At 54.1% G+C, this 20,765-nt stretch overlaps 1 protein-coding gene across 4 annotated transcripts in view; it reads right to left on the bottom strand.

Annotated features, from left to right (window-relative positions):
• Positions 1 to 20,765, bottom strand: part of RPTOR (regulatory associated protein of MTOR complex 1) — a 262,877-nt gene that overhangs the window by 28,881 nt on the left and 213,231 nt on the right. For all 4 annotated transcript variants that reach the window (XM_055090448.1, XM_055090449.1, XM_028499286.1 and 1 more), the window contains exons 17-22: positions 15,576 to 15,693; positions 14,554 to 14,694; positions 14,110 to 14,268; positions 7,017 to 7,135; positions 1,527 to 1,630; positions 729 to 912 (exon numbers count right to left, since the gene is read on the bottom strand). In XM_055090448.1, the coding sequence (XP_054946423.1) occupies positions 729 to 912; positions 1,527 to 1,630; positions 7,017 to 7,135; positions 14,110 to 14,268; positions 14,554 to 14,694; positions 15,576 to 15,693 (825 nt within the window). The remainder of the gene's footprint in view (positions 1 to 728; positions 913 to 1,526; positions 1,631 to 7,016; positions 7,136 to 14,109; positions 14,269 to 14,553; positions 14,695 to 15,575; positions 15,694 to 20,765) is intronic.

The raw sequence follows: 20,765 nt of genomic DNA, 5'->3' as shown, positions 1-20,765 counted from the left end.
GAGCAGGCAGCTCCAAAGCCAGGTGGGCGGGGCCGGTGGCAGGTGTGGACGCCTGTCCATCCCCAACACCTGCATCTAGCTCCAAAGTCAGGGTGCAGGCTGCCGTGACCTTCCTGTTAAACTTGCTGGTCACTGGTGAGCTGAGACATGTCCTTGGCGCATCCAGAACACCCTAGCTATACCGTTTGTGCTTGGCCGGGACAGCGGCAAGCAGTCTGGACAAGACACGAGGCCCCAGCTTTTGTGTCCACCCTGTTATGTTCTCACAACCCTGACCAACAAGGACGCCAATTCCTGTCTTGAACGGCCTGGTTTAACTTAGTGGCTGAGACCACACCCACCTACCGGGCATAATTGAATGTTGATGGAAAAAGCAAACAACCTGTCAGAACAAGCGCTTCTGTGGAGCAGCTGCCACGTTCAGTGGAGACACATGTTATTGACTGAGAAGGGAAAAAGCTAATCAGCCCATGTGCTGATTGTTACATGGAAGCTGCCAAGAGTGAACCCAGAACAAGGGGCTGCAGGAGGAAGAGGGACACCCTGCGATATCTGCCCAGACGTGGGGGCGAGGAGCCCAGAGCCATTGGTGGCTCACGGCATCCCACATTCTGCACCCGGGCCGAGGCCATGAGCACCCCGTCGCCCGAGGTGGTGCCTCTCCTCTCAGGAGCGAACGTCCCAGCACCCAAGCCCATTAGAGTTAGTGTTTAAAACCACATCTGTACCTGGTCTGGGCCCTTGTCGAACATCTTCCGTGTCCGGGGGAACTGGTGGGAGTGGGGTGTGTACTGCACCGCCACGGGGCCTGTGGTGCCTGGCCGGCCTGCAGGCAGGTCTCGGCTGACTGGCTGCTTGGCCACGTCGTTGGTCAGGCTGGAGCTGCTTGCACTGGATGTTGGCGGGGAGCCTCTGCCGTCGGGAAGAAAGAAACACTGTGTTTTACCCAGAGCCCACTCCTTTGAAACCAAACCCTAAGCAACTTCCCCTGGTACTGCCCACTCCCAGATCCTGCGAATGGGCCCAGGGTCACCAGCTCCGACTATCCTCAATAGCATGGCTTGTCAACGTGACTTCCAAACCTGAGCTGCTGAGGCTGAATTAATGACCCCCTCTAGCTTCTGCCTGCAGGTTCTAAGAACCATCTTCCCCTGAAAACCAATGCAGCCACAGGCAAGCTCGGTCAGGACTTTGAGTAGGCTCCAGGAGGGTGCAGGGCATGTCTACTCCCCTGAGATCCAGTGCACAGCTCTGTGAACACTGATTAAGAGGAGGGTTCCACCCTGCTGGTCACTCATTGGAAGACACAGACCCTCTCTGATAAGATTCTGAATGGAGTCAGGTTCAGGTCAACTTTTGCTGTCACGATTGTGCAGATAAAGGTAGGAAAGGATTCTAGGAGGGGCTCAGATGAGAAGATGTTGGGGTGTGAGAGAGAGCCTGCAGGCTGGAGAGGGAGGGGGAGGCGGGGGGAGGCCGTGCTGGGAGCTTCCCCAGACCCCGGAGGGCAGCTGCCCACCACTCACCCTGCCTGGTGGATGTGGATGCCCTTGTTGGTGGGGCTGGCGGGTGCCGACTGAGTGAGGGAAGAGGTGGTGAGGATGCGCTGAGGCCGGGCGTTCACTGTGGCCTGAAGGAACAAAGGGACAAGTGAGGTGGAGGTCACTGTGACAACCTGAGGCTACAAGACAAGCACAGGTTGGTGGCTGCTTTCGAGTGGCTTCAAAATCACAGAAAAGGGTTTTTGGCTGAGGAAATCTCATAGGAATGGAAGGTCCCAGTTAAAATTTTCCCCGCAAATGTCACCCTCTAGATAAAATGATATTCTGTTGCTTTTCTGGAAGGTATTCACCTGGTCCAGTGAGGCTCCAAGGACGCCCCCCGCCCCGAAACGCTGTCACAAAACTGCACTGGGACTAATGAGGAGTGGGGGGGTCTGGAAGTTGGGGAGAAGGCTCTCCAGGCTTCCTCTCATGGCAGGAGCTCCCCTGGAGGAAGCAGCTTCCTGGGCGGAGCTGGCACTTGGGAAGGAGCCTGCCTAGGCTCAGCCTCGGTTGTTCGTTGTCATATTTTGGCACAGGCTCAAAACAGCACCTTGGGTGCACAGCATTTTGTGAATGGAGACAAGACCCAGGTCTGTGCACTTCCTCCCATGATCACGTGCAGGTTTGACATTTTACCCGGCAGAGGGTCTGTGCCAGCCTGGGCTGGCAGTCAGGAGGGAAGCAGCTTTGTTGTGATTTTTTAAAATGGTGGAGGAGACAATAAGCAAACAGGGGTGTCACTGCTTAGCTGCTGGTGGACCCACTGACGCCAAGTTCTTTCCTGGACTTCTGTTTTGAGTGCTGGACAGCTGGATGGGCCTGCTGGATCTGGACATCCAGGGTGAAAGGACCAGAAAGGGGCTGATGCTGTGGAGGGGGTGCCACTCTGGCAGGAAGAGAACAGGAATGGCGGCTGTTGGCCACCATGTGCCCGAGTGTAGCTGGTGCCCGGCTCAGTTCTCGAAGACTGGGTGTCACCCAGCGAGATGGGCGGAGCCTCGACCTTCATGGGGTGATGCTCCAGGGGAACCCTGGACTGGTTACTTACAGAAGACCCTCAAATTCTGGCTTATTCTCTCAGCAGTTAGGAAGGCCATACCTATATTCAGCTGACAGGTAGAAAATTACAGAATACAAAACCAACATAATACCAATGTTTCCCAGATAATCCTTCACTTTGAAATGCAAACAGCAAGAACTGAATCATAACCAGCCTATAAAAACTGTTTTTTATGTTTTGAATTATAAAAGTTGTATTGTTTGTGTTTGTTTTGCTTTGGTATTTAAATTATTTGGCCTCCACACACACACATCCCCAACAAAGCCTGAGAGCCAAATGATCCCTTAAGAGGTCTAAAAGGAGAAAAGAAATTTAAGCTAAGAAACTATAAACCGAATATGTGTCTCCTCAAAATTTCTAGAAAATCAGTGGGAGGTGATGAGGAGAGACAGAAAACTTTGGGGTTGAAATGCAGACTTCGGCTGAATCCACGACCTTTCAAAGCTTCCCTGAGCACAGAGGCTCTGCCGCTGCCTGAGCTGGAGTCCACGGTGCTGATCTCCCCCGAGACCCCCACCCTGACTGCTCCCCTCCAAGGAGGCTCCAAAAGGGAAGAAGTGCGTGGGCCTGGGGTGACTAACTCTGCTTCCCTGCTCTTCCCGGGGGGTGGAGGTGGCACAGCCCTGGCTTGTTCTGTCTCAGCCTCGAGGGCAAAAAAGACAGCCGTGGTTTTTTAATGCAGTTCACACTGACGGCTGCTGCACACAGCTCTAGTTTTGCATCCGTTCTGGAAATCCTGAGAGGTGGGCATGCCACTGGTTGGGGAGGCCCCATGACTGGTGATCGATTCTAGGGTTTCAGGCTTAGATGAAGCTCCTTTGCCTGACGTTTCCTATTTGTGCAACAAACATTCACTGCAGCGGTGCTGCAGTGGTGAGCATGAGTGGGGCGTGGCCACGCAGACCCGCCTGTCCGTGGGATTGGTGTGGATGGAGGCTGCTCCGGGAGCAGGTGGCGAGCAGGTTGTGGGAGACGCCCTCCAGGAAGGCCCCTTTCTGTGCTGGTTCCAGTCGCCGTTTCACACAGAGCACACCGCTAGGAAAGGGTAACAGAGAAACGCCGGCGTGCTTGCTGGATGTCAGGCTTGGGCTGTATATGGAGGAGGATGGAGCGTGGGTCTGAGAGACCCCAGGACCCCACCGTGAGCCCCAACCACTGCGAGCACACTTGCCCATTGTTCTCACGGAGTCAACACCCTGTCATTCTCCCTCCATGACGCTGCACTGGAGTCACTGGACCAGCAGACGCGCTTTGATGAAGGCCCGAGGTAAGTTCCCTTCCCAACAAGTGTTGAGTCCACAAGAGGAAGGGCAGCAGTGGGAGGTCATGATTAGGGCTACAAGCCAACTTTTTAGAGAGTGGCAAACACCTTGTTAGTCGGATTCTAGGTCAGATGTATCCTCTTAGCCCAGTGCAAACACAGAAACGATTTGCAGGGACACACACACAGCCCCACCTGTGCTCCCCGCCCCCCTGCAGTTAACGGGGGCGGTCGCTGTAACGGGAGCCTGGGGCCTCAATAAGATGACCCCTCTGTCTCCCGCTCCCAGCGCTTTCTTACTCTGCAGATCTTCCACTAGAACACATCGCCTCACAGGGATGCGGGAATGTCTGATCCAGTGCAGAGAAAACACCCTACAGAGGTGATGAGGTCAGCGAGTTTCCTAACTGGATCTCGACATAGTCAGGGTTTAGGACACCAACGGAGGCTTTTGGCTGCTCTCTCTTGGGGGATGGAGTATTTCAGAAAAGTCCCTGTTAACTGCATACCAAAGATCTGGATTCATGTGGGAGGAGGTGATTCCCCAAAGGATCGTCTACAGTTAACTCTGGGCTAAGCATGAGGCAGAGCCCCTGGTTGCTGGAGCACTGAGAATGGACACCTATGAAAGCATGTGACTCTATTTATCTAAAAAGTAATTTTTCTGTAAACCACACTTCCTAGATAAATAATATAAACTTTCCTTTTGGACTCTAAGTCCCAGGTAGAATTCACTTAAAGCAACGGTGGTGACTGTGATGAATTAGCTGGCACTTGGGAGAGCTGCACTCCTGGGGGCCTGGGGGCCCTCAATCCTCGGCCTCGCAGGAGGGGAACCGGCATCAGTGAGGCCAGGACCGGGCACAGCAGGGAGGCTCCATTTTCATGGACGAGGACGACACCCACTCCAGTCTGCTGTGCCTTTCTCCAGGACCACCTTCCTTTTCCTGTTTCTTTCCCCGAGACTGTACTTCCTCCCTCCCTTGGTCACAGGCCCTAATATGTTGTAACAAACACATATTTTAGAAAAGTTTAATTTTTGAATCAATCCTATTCTTAGTTGAAAAAGCAGATGATTAGACTATTGCTTAGTTTTGTATTACAGAATGAAAAAATTAACTTAATTCACTGGCCTCTTTTCTATAGACATTGAGAAGACTCCCCACTCCCTGAGGATGGAAGAGCATTCAGGTGCCTTTGTGGCGAGTCACGCAGTAGGATGATGAAGAAAGCGGGCGAGGGGCTCACTGGGGGCAAGGGGAGGTCAGAGTGGAATAAACTACCCGATAGTCCCGAGTCGGCCAACAGTAATGCCTAGCATGAGGCTGGCAGTGCTCACAGGCAGGAAGTGCAGTGAACACTGTGGACCTAGGAGTCTCTGCTTCCAGTGAGAGTCACCATGTGTGACCACAGGCTGGGGTTAAACCCAGAATGTGCTCCTGAATTATCCTCATTGCTTCTTTAAGGAGGAAGAGGAAGTTGACTGCTACAGCAGTTTAAGACTGGGTACACGATGAGGCTGTGTTATTACTACTTGTGATGCTACCAGGAGCTGAAGTAGCAGCCACAGACAATGAGATGATTCAATCAGCCAGGAAAAGACAACTTCACCAGTGAAGAATAAGGTCGGTGCGGGAATCGAACACCACACAAATATGGTGCCAACAGGAGGCCAGGTGCTGCAGGAGGTTGGGCTACATGGGAGGCCAACCCCAGTGAGGCAGCAGCAAATAGGAGGCCTTGGTAACCAGTTTGGAAAAAATAACAGACCAGGAGTGAAGCTATGAGTAAGCCACGTGCCTTCAGGCAAGTGGCAGCCTGAGGACGACCCCTCGTTAGTGATTAGGGTCAGATGAGGATAGAGACACACCAGGTAAACTGTGACACGTGACAATGTTTCCCTGTACTTTTCCTGTAACTTGTCTGCAAGCCTAAAATTTAATCAAAAAGTTACGAAAATCTTTAAAAATGCTATAACGAATGACTTCTTTGTGGCATTCATTATTATTCCATTCATGAAAGATTAACTGCGTGTAAACTGTCCAACTTCCATAAACAGCTGGAAAACAGAAAAAAAAAAAAAAAAGAAACAGCTGTTTTCGGACATTGGGCACCGGGTACTGCTGAGAGAAGGGAAATCATCGCCCAGCTCCTGGCCTGCAGTCGGTTTCCTGCAGACCCGGCTGTGGTGGGGGAAGGGTATCCAGACAGAGCCCAGCAGTGCAGCTAGCAGAGGGGACCAATCGGAGTGACACGGAAGCCGAGGTGGCTAGAATCTGTAGGGCAGAGAGGAGAGGGCTTCCAGGGTCTGCAGGGGAGGCCCCTCAAATCTGTGAGTACTTTCTGCTTGGGGGTGGCGTGAAAACCCATGAGGGTGGGGAAAGAACCACTGAAAGGCCAAATAATTCCTAGAGCTCACAAAAAGAACTGGGAGAGTTTATAGTCCCTAAAGAAGAAAGGACTAAAATCAATGACCTAAGCTTCCATCTTAAGAAACTAGAATCAGAAGAGCAAATTAAACTGGGAGTAAGCAGAAGAAATGAAGCAATAAATATAAAAGCAGGTATCAATACAATGCAGAATGAAAAACAACAGAGAAACACAGCTGACTCTTAGACAACGTGGGTTTGAACTGCACGGGTCCACTTATACACGTTTTTCAATAAACACACACTGCAGTTCTCCAGAATTCAGGGATGTGGAGACGTCAATGGGAAAGGCTGATTTTTGACTGCGGGGGGTCAGTGTCCCTAACCCCTGTGTTGTTCAGAAGTCAATTGTACTACGGAAACCAAAAGCTGGTTCTTTGAAGAGGTACCTTTAGGCAGAAATAGTCATGAATAAGAGAAATTGTACATTATTGGCGCCAGGAATGAAAGAGAGGACATCACTACAGGTCACACAGATGTCCTTACCTAGTTTCCTGCTGCCCTGATGTGGGTGCGCAGAAGCAGTGACACATGCCCCAACCGAAGCTGCATGCACATGGAATTTAGCCTATATTGTGAATCTCTGGATTCAAAACGGTCGTTCAAAGTTTCTAAACCTAAACCACGCGTAAACCTGAACATGCCTGGAGTTCTCTGCTTGAATATTCATAACTGAAAACCAGGGTCCTGAGAGCTTCACAGAGAACGCCCTTCGCACGTACCTTGTAGGCGATGCTGTTCAGCACTTTCATAGCCAAATCGGAAACATCTGGATAGGGATCCGCAGCCAGATGTAGCAAGACTCTCCAAATTTGAGTGTAAACACTATTGAATGAAACTCCTAGGAAAGAGAAATGGGAGCTGTTTTAATAACAAGGAGCTGCCACTGCATGCTGGGGCAGCTTCTGGGGTAGCTCCCTCTTCTGAAGACCTAACCATGCATCAGGGGTGGACACTTAGAAGAGCTGGGGTTACAGGAAGCTCCGGTTTTGTTATCTGATAAGAGGCCCAGAGATTCAGAAATCCCAGGTGGTGAACAGGCGTGATCACACAGTTTCACCTCCTGCAGCTGGATCTTTCTAGAAGGAAAAGTTAGAAAAGGGCAGGACTTCCTTTCAGGCCTTGGCTGACTGGAGAGTACTATCCAGCACTGGATTTAACGCCTAGATTTCTAGGATCTGTCACGGCCCATGCGAGTGGAGAATGTTGGCTGAGTCCCCATCCACACCTCCCTCTGCATTCACGGCCTGCTCTGGTCTCGGTGACTCACTGAGTCTTTTGCCCACGCTCCCCGGGACCTCCCCAGGCATCCTCCCGAGTGTGCTCTCCACACTAGGGCCTGCCGAGTGCCTGGGTGCCAAGGCAGATGAGACGGGACATAAACACAGATGGGGTAAATCGTGGATCCGAAAGAAAGGGAAGGAACATTTATGAGGGATGGGAGGCCACCCCCAGGGAAGGCGGCTCAGTCCTATTTAACCTCACTGTCCTGGCTGCAGGCATCACCCCAGGCTTTACAGAGGAGGACAGCAAGGCCCAGCGTCCAAAGGATGAAGAGTTTGAATGCACGCGGCTGAATGAGGAGGCCGCCATATACCACAGCATCCTTTTTATTTGGGGGAAGCCGGACAGTTGGTTTGTTGAAAAGCAAGTGCTTGTTCAACGACAGACAGGGAGTAAAAGAGGATCTCGAACAAGCTGTGATTGCATGCCATCTGACCGGCCAGCCCCTAGTTAACAAAATCCCTCTATTTACGAAGAATTTAAACACAAGAAGGGCCACTGGAGGACAGTGTTTCCTGATGGACACCATTGTTCAAAGGGTTTTATACAACATTCAAATCACAGAAGAGGGACTGGACGAAGGTTTAGAGTAAAGGTCAGGTTCTCGTGTGTGTCCTACGTCGATGCTTACGGACAAGTCCTAGCTCACCGCACCCGACACCCTCTCATTCGTAACGGGAGGTGACAGGGTCCCAGCCCCCTTTCCACAGGGACTGTGGTGCCTACGTTTGCAGGGCCTGCCTGCTGCACGCCTGCCTGTTCACAGGGTGATGGAGCTGGAGGAGGCCAACCCCTCACTCGCATGTGGTGTGGCTGCACTCCCCAGGGGACCACACACAAAATACCTCCCAGTGAGCGTTCACAAAAACTCCCGTCGCCTTATCCTTCCACCCTGGTTCTGGGAAGAGGTGCCAACAGCTGCCGCCACCTCTAAATAATTCTGCAGGAGCACAGCTGCCTGCGCAGGCCAACCTCCGAGAGGCGGGGCCTGGAAAGCATCTCCCGCCACCGAGGGCGAAGAGTGTTCTATGGTCAGAGCAACGCCCCATCAGGTACTCACTTGGCATGCGTGCATCAGCACCAGTTTGAGCACCTACTGTGTGCGAGGAAAGTCATTCTCGAAAGCTCGTGGCCCACAGGAATCAGGAGGGCACATCCAGGGACTTGGGTTTAGTATAAATTTGGACCTTTGTTTGGTGAATAACGTCAGGCAGATGTACTCTCGCTCAGAGGGGACCGTGAGCTGGGGAACAGTCCACATGGAAACACACACCTGTCCTCCCTGCTGTCCTCCGCCCTACTCAGTGTAGAAACACAACAAAACCCTCTTGACTCTCAAATGCCACGGCTCATGAAAGCTGCCCAGATTTACAAATTCTCAGGGCTGTTCATCAAGGCAGTTGGAATCTCTTCGGGGAAATTTCCTAGAAGCTGCTTTCCTGTCCTAGCAGATCGGCTGCCATAGGAACCTGCTGCGGTGAAGGGCCACCAGGCCACTGCTATTTCTTGTCTCCCTAGAGAAGGAGGTGGGAGAAGCCGCTCCACACTCACTCTGCAGACGGTCCTGATTCATGACGCACGGGGGAACGAGGCGAAGCACGTTCATGGACGTGGCTCACTCAGACAGGAGAACTGGCCCCATGGATGGGACGTTCCTACAGAGACGCCACACACTCACCACAGTCACTGGGCAAAATTCTCTCCCCTCCGTTGTTTCTGAGCTCAGAGTGATCAGGGCAGCAGCCGACCCGTGTGACAGAGGGCTGTGAAGGGCACAGTAAATCTGCTTGACTACAGATGACAGACCCGTGGTAACAGGGGGAGTGGGCAAGTGGGGGGAACAGTGGGGGCCAAGGGGCCTCCCTACTAGGGTGATGGTCCAGGGCAGACATCTGAGCCCACAAGAGCCTTAATCAAGGTGACTTTGGTATAAACGTGAGGAAGGGGTGCAGCGTGGCACTGTGCAATGAGGAAGGGGTACTGTTCACTTTACAAAATCTCAGTTTTTATTACTATTGTTGACTCTCTTGCAGAAGATTTCGACTTCGATATTGCTCTGCTTGTGATTCAATAGGGAATTTTAAAAAAATCTAATTTTTGTAGTGTCCCTGACCACAGTGAATGGTATATGATTTACTTGTAAAAACACAGAACAGGGACCTGGAATTGCTGTCTCCACGTCACTGCTCTCCTGGGGCTGCCCCCCCCGCCCCCCGGCCTCTCTGTTCTGTGAACTGTCCTGGTTTTACATCTGCTGTCTCCAAATCGGAACGTTCTGAATCTGTGCAGTGCAGAGCTTGGGCCTCTGGAACGAGAACGCGGGTGCAGCCTCTGTGGGGATGGGGGGTACCGCTGGGCTGAGCCAGCTCAGACAGGGCGCCGTGTCTGGCACTTGCCAAACTCCCCATAAGCACTGAGAGCCTATTTTCATGTCTAGACTAAAAGTAATAAAAGATCATAACTAATGGTTTTAGGATTTATTTTTCAGAGCAATGGCCACAACTTTCTAAATAGCACTGGACTCAGGACAATTTGCTCAGAGCTTTGTGGCCAACTCTGGGCCCCGGAGTCCCTGGGGGCTGGCAAGGCAGCTTGTAGAAGGAAGGTGGAGCCCCCTGGAGGCAGGAGCTGTCACTTGTGACCTGTTGCCTGGGTCTCAGGGGTCACCAGCCCTGACGCTCTACCGCATGATGTGGGCCCCGGCGCTTCCCTGGGAATCAGGTCCCAGGGCCTGGGGTTTCTGCATTTCCCCTCTTGGTGCCCCTGACTCTGAGCCCCTCTGGGAGGGTCCTGCTCACCTCCTCCCTCGCCTACTGGACAGAGCCCTGGCTGGACTGGGCGCTGTGTCGGCACAACCCCTTCAAGGGGCTCCCCTGTGTCTCACCTGGGGGACAAGGTAAGACAAAAGCACCAGGGCCCCCGCTTCCCCACTCTTTGCACTCCCACCTCTGGACATCAGGAATGGGGTGAGGCTCAGAGACGGAGGGAGGGAGGGAATGAGGGGCAGGATGGTGACGGGTGGACAGGTGAGGGACAGAAGGGCAGGTGATGGAGGGAGGAGAGGCTGCCTGTCACACACAAGAGCAAGAAATAGCAGCTTTACCAAACCTGTTGATCAAGATGGCAACTTCACGGCCCGATGTGATGCCGCAGGTTTAGTGTGCAACACGAAGGCGTCTGATGGGTCAGGGAGGGCCTCCTGAGACGCCGCAGAACGCCAGCGTGGAGAGGAATGGGCGAGCACTGCTGTGTGGAGAGGCGGGTGCGGGAATGTGGGATAAAGGCAGAGGTGTCCAGGCCTCATTCAGGGGCCAGTGGCCAGCCTGGGGTGGCGGGCACAGTGGGTGGGGCTATGCTGAAGGCCAGGCTGCTCTCAGAAGGAAGGTCTTGAGTGTCGGCCACAGCTTGGACTTTACAGGAAACGAGTTTCTGCGAAGGCATCAGCCAGACAGTGGTCCGTGCAGAGCTGATGTTGGGGGGGGATCTGCTCTGGACGGGTGGTGGGGTGTGAGAGCCGAGGCTGAGTCCTGGAGTGGGGGGCCCGGAAATGGAGGACTGACTGGGGACACACATGGAGGTCAGGCCAAATGGCTGAGTGGGTAAGAAACATGCGGAGGGAGACATCAAAGAAGATTCCAGAAGGTGGTGACAGAGCTGGGTCCCAGTGCAGATTCACAGACATTGGGCAGATATGCTTAGGCACATGGAGAAACATGTAATCAGGCTTTGCTCCCGTGGGGGGACAGCACCTCGCTCAGCAGGCGAGACCTCGAGTGCTTTGGAGACAGTGGGGATGGAGGGGGAGCCTGGGAGGGGCTAGTTTTCTGGGAGAAGATGGGAATGAATGGATGTCCTAGGTTGCCATGGTTTTGAAAACCTCTTTTGGCAATATTCAGTCAAAGAGGCTAGAGATTGCTGTTCTTTTGTTGAAATGAAAGAAAAAATTGACTTTAAACAGGCGAATGCTGCAAGTAATGGGATTTGGTATAGGTTATGAATTTTAAACACTTATGTAAGCACCGCGGTTTCCAGGTGGACACGTGCACTCGGGCGCACAGCTACTTTGTCTCCTTAACGCTCCTTCCAGCTCCGGCTCATTGTGAAACTTTCCCACTGACGTTTCCAAAGATATGAACCATATACAGATAAAATTCAGTTTTCTCCAGTTAAAAAATGTTCAGGAGTCAGGTTTTGTGTGAAGGAAGGAATCAGTGACGTGGCTCTCAAGTCCCTGGAGGACATGGAAGGTGGCAGGGGTGGGAGGCGCGGGCTGTACCCTCCAATCTCATGTGGTGTCAAAAGAAACACCGATTCTTCACCCCTTACATCCCCAACCCAGGGCCAAGGACAAAAAGATCCCCCTTTCTGGGTTGTACTGCTGGGGGTGGGGCATGGCGACCAGCTCTGGACCCTACAGTCCATTCAGACCTTTATGGGCCCCAGACAGACTCGTCTTGTGGAATGAGAGTCCTGAGTCCTTTCTAGGGCCAGCAGAGGACCAGTCCTGAGGATCACAGGTACCGCTGGCAAGCACGTTTGGACTGCCCTCCTCCTTCAGATCACAACGGCAAGTCAGAAATATCTAACACTGTCACGTGATGCCAAGAGAGTGTGAGTTCTAAGGTCGAGGGATTATCATGGAAACAAGCAAACAACCAAGAACTGAACGTTAATGAAAAATAGTACCAACAAAATAGGAGGGTAACTAATACTGCAAATGATTGCAGAAGTGGGAACACAGGAGTCCAATGAACACGTGAGCTCAACCTCATCATAATCGAGGGACATACAAATTAACACCACGAGGAGTCGGTTCGCTCACATCAGACGGGGTAGCCTGACCAGAACAGGAGTGAGCAGGGCCATGGGAGCTTGTCCTCCTCAGATCAGAGCCCTTTGTGGTCAATCTGCCTCCATGTGGAGCTGTCAGACCCCACGTGTGTCAGGCTGCAGGGTGTCTGCTGTGGCCCACGCCCGTGCACATTATGGGGGTGCCTGCTGTGTACCAGGCACGGGGTGTGGGGGTCTGTGGCAGGAGATAGGATCAAGTTCCTGCACTCGTGGCTCTGACCCCCTGAGCAGAGAGAGAACCGAGCCGAATAAATGATGTCCTATATCATAAGTCTGCTGGGGAAAAGTTCTCAGGACGAAAGCAAACAGAGAGGGAGAGACTCAGAGCGACTGCAGAAGGCTATTCTGGATTGGGGTGGGAGGAGCCTGGAAGACTTCTTTTAAGGTGACTCTGGAGCAGGACTGTGATTGGACTGAGGAGCAGCCTGTGAGGTGTCTGGAGGCGGAGCCCTGAAGCCAAGGGGAGGAGCCAAGGAACCCAGGAGCCCAGCACTGCCAGGTGCAAAGGGGAGGGCAGGAGGTGGAGCTGGGGCCAAATCCTGAATTTGCTTTTTAAAAAATGAGAAAAGAAGGAAAAATCAGAGCAAGGCTACTGTCCATTAACAGGAGAATGGACAAGTGAATTGCAGCAGATCATGAAAGGGTGCGAACAAGACTCAGGTGACCAGTGTGGACACACAGCCCTCAGGGCAGAGTGAGGACACAGGATGTGTGGCGCCCTTTACATGACATTTAAACCCTGGGAAAGGGCATGAGTCCATGGGGATCGATCCACAGCCAGAGAGTAAGTGTGCGGGGATCCTGAGCAGGGAACCAGGAGGGGCTCTGGGCGCTTTAACTCTATCTGTAATTCCTTAAGTTGGGAACAAAATACACATGTGGAGGTGTGTCACATTAGTCTAAGTTTCTGTGCATCTACAGCATTTCCGAGTATTAAGTAAGGCTTCACATAAGGCCTGGTAAAGCACCGGGGTGCCGAGAACAAGCACAGAGGGGCTGTCTGGTTGAGTCCTATGTGTGTTACCGGTGACACAAGGGTCGATATGGTTGGTCATGCAGAGAGGACATGCGGTGAATTCCCACCGCTCACTGAGCCCAGCAGCAGAACCAGGGGCTCACCACTCAAGGCAGAACATGAGACGACGCTGACCCTTCACTCAAATTTCAATTTCCAGGCAGCCAAGTGTGAAACTGCTGGACTGGATGAAGGTGAAAGCACAGAGGGGGCCCTGGGTGGGGGTGAGGGGGGGTTCCGGCCAGGGAACTTGAGAAGGGAAGGGCTGTCTGCTCCCCTGGAGAAGGGCTCTGACCTTGGACCTCACACACGCATTCTCTGGGGGACCCTGGGCACCGCTGGAGGCCACTCTGCCTACTGGATGCTGGGAGCCCCCCCGTGCCCTGGCCGTGACACCCCAAATGTCTCCTGGGGGTGGAACACCCCTGCTCTGCAGCACTGGGAGTTCTGCAGCCTTTCCAAGAGACAAGGCCGGCTCGCCCAGATGGCCTGGATCAGACCAGCAACCAAGGGCGGGGGGTTCCTGCTGCCACAGCAAGACGCTCCTCACCTCGTCCTAGCCCGTTCACTTTACTCTCCCACTGAGCGTGTCCCAGCACTGTCCACCTGGGCGGGAACCCATGGTGCTGAGGGGACAGGTGGAGCAGTGGAGGGGTGGGACTCACCGATGAGGGAGTTGAGGGAGGAGTAGGAGCTGACCCGGCGCATCTTGTCGATGGTCTCGAAGGACAGGACGTACTCCTCGTTCTCGGGGCTGCCCAGGGTGCTGCTGGCGCTGCTGCTGGTGCTCAGGTTCCCGGGGGAGAAGGCCACCGAGCCGCCGGCTGGCGGGGCACCACCATGGGCAGAGCGTCAGTCAGCACCGCCCCCCCCGTCTCCCCTGGGGCCGGGCTGCTGGGCATGGGGCAGGGGGGCGCTGCGGGGCTCAGGAGCGGCTGTGCCCAGCGGGGCTGCAGGATCATCACTGGCCACCCCGGGGGGTTGACCCATGACTTCTGCTCACGACCAGGTTAGCAGATGGCAGGAGGGGGCAGGGGCACGTCTAATAAAAGGTCCCAGAAGATGACCCACAACCACCCCACTCGAGCACCCAGCCCCTGGGGTCTTACATTCTTCCGTCAGACTCAGGTTTTGCAAAGATTTGTTCAAGCTTCTAGCCGTGGTGACGGCGCGGATGTTTCCGTAGGAGCTCACGGAGCGCAGTCTGGGGGTGCAGGGGCTGTCCCGCACCGGGGTCAGACTCCCACCCTCTGGTAGGAGAGAAGGAGAGAGAAGAGTTAATGGTGGGCTGAGGTGGGAGGCGGCCAGACAGCAGGTGACAGTGGCTTTTACCTGGATGATGTGACGCTACAACAGGGCCCTTCTGCTCAGCAGGGTCTCTGACACATGTATGTTGGGGTACAAAGCTGGACAAGGTCCTGACTGGGGTGAGGGGAGCATGGGAGCAGATGACCATGACCCACACTTGGCGTTTTGTGAGAGTTCAACTACAGAGGCTCACATGGTTCTCCAAGAACCATAGCAGGTGCTCTGGGACTTGCCTGCGGCCGCTGACCAGGATAACACCAGGATGGCCACCTGCTGGCTCAGCCCCCCACCTTCCCACTCCCCAATCCCACCCCGCCCAGGCCCGCCAGCCGTTGCCCTTCCCCGATGTACTAAATGCAGCAGTGGTCTCATGGCTGATTACAAGCCCTCTTTCCTGAAGACACACCTGTCTGGGGGAGGGGGCAGCTCAAGACGATGAAATATAAATTCGGTAAAAAGGACAAATGTGAGACGAGGAGCTGCCTGACGTGACAGTGACGTGAGGACTCATCAGGGGAAGAGAGAGAATGTGCCTTCCTGTAGCCCCTATGGCAGCACTTTCTACCCTCCAAGATTTCCATGACTTTGATTTCCAAAAAGGGTAAAAAGGAAAGAAAACAGTCAGAGGGTCAGTGTGGCCCCCTTTCCTGCCCTTTCTATTCTTCTGGGAAGATGGGGATTGCAGATATCTGAGTGGCCCCGACTTGACACATGGGCTCAGGACCTAGCAGAACGAGGGGCCTGCTGACAGTCCTGACCAGGGTCCCCTGGGCCAGTGAGCCGCATGGGCTCCACCTCAGTGCCGTACCCCTGGTGGCTGTACCTGTGGTGGCTGGAGAGGGCAGTGGGTAGTTCTTCTCCTCTTCCATGAACTGCAGGGCCACAGTGCAGAAATTGCTTTCGTATTGAACAACAAGGTGACTCAGAGCCACCACCAGTTCCTGCGGGAGGAGAAAGGACAGCAACACTGACTTGGGGCTGGGAGACAACTCAGAATAGCAGGGAGATGCACATGCTGGAGCTGAGTGCTTGAGCCACTGGCTGGGGGGGCGGTGGGACAGACAGCACTCGGCGCCAAGACAGGGGCTGCCCCCTCAACGCAGCACTCTTGAGCCCCCGGCGTGAGCAGAAACCTCTGAACAAGCCATGTGGTCAAGATCAGGGCCTCCGAGGGATGCCCCAGACACCCGGCAGAGAGACTGCTGAGCACTAGGTGTGAGAGGCAGGACTTGGGGCCTTGTAGGGATGCAGGGTGAGGACACCCCAGAGCGGGATGGGGAAGAGCCCTCACGGCTTCCCACGGTCAACACCGTGGAGAGCTACCTGAACCCTGGGCATTAAGGCAGGATACCCTGGACAGTGTAGCATGCTCTTCTACTAAATGTGAAATTTTCAAAGATAAATTACTTTTCAGCCCCCAAAAGGGTAACAGGAAAGTTCTACATGACTTCAGGCCAGTTGCCTCAGTCCAAGGAGAAGAATACAATTTACCTCTTTTGGGGCAGTTGGTGCTATGACCTGAGTACCTGGAGATCCTAAAAGTCACGGGAAATAAAACTGGATGTCGGTTTGCGCTATTTTTCCATCACTATTCAAATGGTTTCCACAACTTTATTTTACTTTTTAGAAAAATACTTAGCAGAAGACCAAGGTCTGAGAGCCCCTTCTTGTTCCGTGAATCCCCCAGATCCCCAGGGCCAGGAGAGCTGCGCCGAGGTGCTGATAAGCTGGGCTCGGATGGGGCCCCCGGGTCCTCTCTTCGGCCGCCCCCTTCTCTCCTGAGAGGGTCTCTCCCACCTCAGCCTTACGCACTCCTTGGCCTCCCCGGCACATGTGTGGGTTTTACTCCCAAACCTACCTTTTCAGGTCCCATCTCTGAGTTCCAGGCTGGCCCTTCCAACCACTGACCATGTGTGTCCACCAAGTGCTCTCCAAACCCCAACTCGACCTGCCCAGGACCTGCTGCCCACGCCTTTCTGTTCAGCCCTTGCTGGGGACCCTTGGCTTGTGCCAGGAGCAGAAATCTCTGGTGGCTTCAGTTAGACCCTTGAATCATCCTGACCCATCTCTCTCTCTGGCGATCCGGATGCCCACCCAGCGGGTCCCCTAGTCTAACAGGTGCTGAGTAACAGGCTGTCGAGGGACTGCCCGCCGGCCCCTCCCAGCGAAGGTGAAGCCTGAGCCGTCTCCAAAAAGCACAGGTTTTCCCTTCACTCTGAACTGGTGAAAGGGCTCAGCTGGACCTGAAGCAGATTCCCAGGTCTCAGACCGTTTGATCCAGGGAAAGCTGTGAGGACAGGAGGCTGAGTGCAAGGCCCACGTCAAGCGGCCGTGGGTCAAGCCCCTCCTGCTGGGCGGCAGCCGGGGGCTCCAGCCCTCGGAGGTTCGCAGGCATGTCTGGCTGGGGCGCAGGCCGGGCGCGAGGCTCGAGTTATTCTCAGACCTTGGAAGCAGATCAGCACGGTGACTCGAGCCCCTCCAGCCAGCAGCCTCACTCCCTTTCCCGGCAGAGTGGTCCTGCCACCTCCACACTCCAGCCGCCTGCTCACACTCGGACCAAGCAGGCCTCCGGCTCTGGGCTTTGGCACCTGCTGCCCCCTTGGCCTGGAAAGGCCGATGCCTCGCCCAGGGCTCCCGACTCTCTACCTTCACTCCCGGCCTTCCTTCGGAGCAGGTCACCACCTGCCACATCACACCCTGGTCTGTCCCATCTCCAGCCCGCCCCATCTCCAAGTACAAGTTCTGGAGGCCTGGTGACCTAGGGCCTGGCACACTGGCAGCGCTTAATAAGTATCTGCTGAATGAATGAAGCCTCTTCCCTTCAGATACACTATAATCTTTAACAAACGGTTTGATTTTTTAGGTGAGTTGCCGTCAGGATTCAGGGACATCATGCCTGGGCACACACGCGGCCCGAGGAGAGTCGGCTAATGCTCCTCTGTGGTCGCCTGGAAGGCTGGACCACACGCCTTCCCAGGTCTTTCCCCAGGGCTATCCCCACTCCACGTTTCCAACCATGAATTACTGGCTAACATTTGTTTTTGGCCCGTGGCCATGGAGCATCAAACTCAGCTACCAGGATGACAGGGCAGCGTTCTGGGGAAGGGAGCGCATCTGCTCCGCCTGGATGCCCTCTGGGCTCGCCTGCGGGAGAAGGCGCTCCAGCCCTGGCAGCTCATCCTGCCCCGTCGCCTCCACCTGAGACGTCCTGGGCATCAATGGGGAAACACCCTCTGACGCCGTTCATCAGTTTCGGCTGGAGTCAGATGTGTGTTAAGGGAGGAGGGTGCCGGGTACTGCTCCTCGGTGTCTGCGGTTACTAAATAAAGAAATGTAAACTAGAGATAAAGGATTCAAATGTGTCCCGCTTTCTTTGCTAAGGTGGACGGCACCAAGTAAGCTGCAGACAAGGGTCGTGGGGCTGGACTGGTCAGCCCTTGAGAAAGGTGGGGTGACAACAGGGCGGGGGGTTGGTCACAAACCTGCTCCCCTGGCCTGACCCTTCTTGGTGAGGTGTGGGCAGCTTGCTGACTGGATGGACAGTCTGGATCATGTACTTCCTGGACAAGCTCAAGTTCAAAATAATTTGGGAGGTTGACATGAATTTACTGACTCTTGATTTTATCAAGTAAACTCATTAAACAGGTCAACAAGCAAAAACCTTCCCTCTCTGTCATTATCGCCTCCTCCAGGAAAGGATGCTTTCGTCGTTCAGGAGTCAACAGAGGCAATCTTTTTTATATTGAAGACATGTGACTTTACGAAACCCCGCCATAATACCCTGACTCTTCTCGTTTTGCCACGAGCTGGAGACACCAGCAGTTGGTTACAGCTGGGACTTCTTAAGCCTTAGCTAAGGTCAGCACGTGGAGTGCAGTGCCCAGGGCCGAGTCCTGTTGCATACCCTCAGGTGCCCTAACGCTGGGTATCCTGGGCCAGCAGGCTGGGCCTGTGTTCCTCAGAGCACCATGTGCCACAACTGTCACCACGTGCTCTGGACAAAGACGGGAAAAGCAAGCTGCCAACAGCATTAGGATTCCATGAAGAGAAGGAAGGCTCAGCCTCTGAGCTGGTGTCACTCACTCTATTAAAGCCTGGATCCTCTCTCCAACCCAGGGGCCCCAGTCTCCCTGAACCTCCGTGTTGCCCATGTTTCCATGGCAAACATAGCCCCCTTGACTTATTTAACAGACCTGCATTGCTGTCCGTCTCCCATTAAAGAGTAAAAGCCCTGGAGGCAGTGATGGTCCCGAGGCCTGACACAGGACCTGGGACGTGGCAGACGCTCAGACGTGTTGAGAGATGAACACGGTTACAGAAGGTGCGCTCCTGCCCGCTCCTGGCCTCTCCCCCACTGCCCTCCCGCCAGCTCCATGCTCCAGCGCACACAGGATGGGTAGCCCCAGGAGCACCATGGTCTTTTGTGCTCCCGGACCTTTGCACATGCTCCTGCCTCACTTGCTCTCCCCATCCCTTACTCACCCCTCACAACCCAGGCACAAGCTCCCCTCTTCCCCCTATGGGGCCAGAGCCCCTGACCTGGGCTGGCCTTTGGGGTGCTGCTCATTTACAAGGGCTTCAGCACAATTCCTGGTTCTGTGCCTGCCTCTCCACCTGGACCCTGGACCCCTTGAAGGCAGGATGCCTGCTGCTCCACGCGCCGAGCCTGGTGTGCAGAGGCAGCTGTGAGCTGAGCCCGAGCGCTGGGTGAGCGAAGGCAAGGCCCCTTCTCAGCACCCCTGTCTGTGGACGTGCTGACCCCAGGCAAGGCCAACATCAAGTGCCCAGAGGAATGACCTGGCTACGCCAGAGCACCCCAGTGTCTGGGGAAGGGACAGCCAGGGGACTGGGGCTGGGAATGTCAGGGCGCCTGGGACGTGCTCGAGAGGGCGGTGGTCCCCGTGTTCCTGATGGCCTAGCGACCATTCTCCTGATCCTGGAGACTCAGATGGACAGTCTTTCTATTTTTATCAACATTCTTTTAAAGTTTTTTTGGGAAAGAACTGAAAAACAGCTTTCCTTTCTTTAAAAGGAATCTTAACAGACAATTAAGGATACTGCTGATGTGCTGCTTTGATCACTGACGTCCACATACAGGCAGTTTGACTCGGGAAAAAGAAGACGGACTCAAGGAAGCCAGATTCAGACAGATGCTAATGATGAGAACCCAAAATTAAAAAGTAAGGGCTGTGAAAAGGCACCTCCAGGATCATTCCACATTGTTAACGTTTCTCTAGATAACCTGGCACCTTAGCAACTGGGTTCACGGCTCTCTGAGGGCACTCAAGATGGAATGAGTCCTTCCTGGCTGATGTGAACTTGCTCTGACAACGTCCCTGCCACCAAGTCAGTGGAGGCTGCTCTCCAAACAAATACCCTTCAAAACCACACCCACCTCTGACAAACCCAACCTCCCTTCCCTGGCACAGGGATCTCAGACATGCCGAGAAGCAGCCCGGCACCTCTAGGTGATGAGAGGTGACTCAAGGTCATACACAGAACGACGCTGCCCTCCTGGTCCTAGAACAGTCTCTGCTCCCAGGGCAGGGCTCCAAGGCCACCCCAAAATGCGGCCAGCAGACATTGGGGTTCCCCTCCACGGCCCTTTTTGGCTGGGGGAGGCGGAAGGTTGACCGTTCTGGGCCAACTTTTGACAGGGGGGTGAGATCTTGGACGGAAATTGTGGTACTTCTACATCGAAACAGACAAGTAAAAGTTTCAACTGCAAAGAACTGCTCCGTTCATTCGCTGACAAACATGGGGGCAGAGAGGGGAATAAACTACACAAACCTTTCCGTCTGTCTGTGGGTGGCTACTGCTCTTTTGAATCTCCGTGATGTGTGTATGTGTTGCTCCCAGGCAGGAAGGAGCCTATTATACAAGCTGCCAGGAGACACAGCCTGTTAAATGCCTTTAAATGAAGCAAACACACAAGTATCTGGTGAAGAAACGTTATTTTGGAGAGTAGTAAACAAACATTTAAAGCCTGCTCTCAGCAGGATGCACAGCGGTG

This window comes from Physeter macrocephalus, chromosome 14 (assembly GCF_002837175.3).
Source record: "Physeter macrocephalus isolate SW-GA chromosome 14, ASM283717v5, whole genome shotgun sequence".
Taxonomy (NCBI): domain Eukaryota; kingdom Metazoa; phylum Chordata; class Mammalia; order Artiodactyla; family Physeteridae; genus Physeter; species Physeter macrocephalus.
This window is presented reverse-complemented; position numbering and strand designations above follow the sequence as displayed.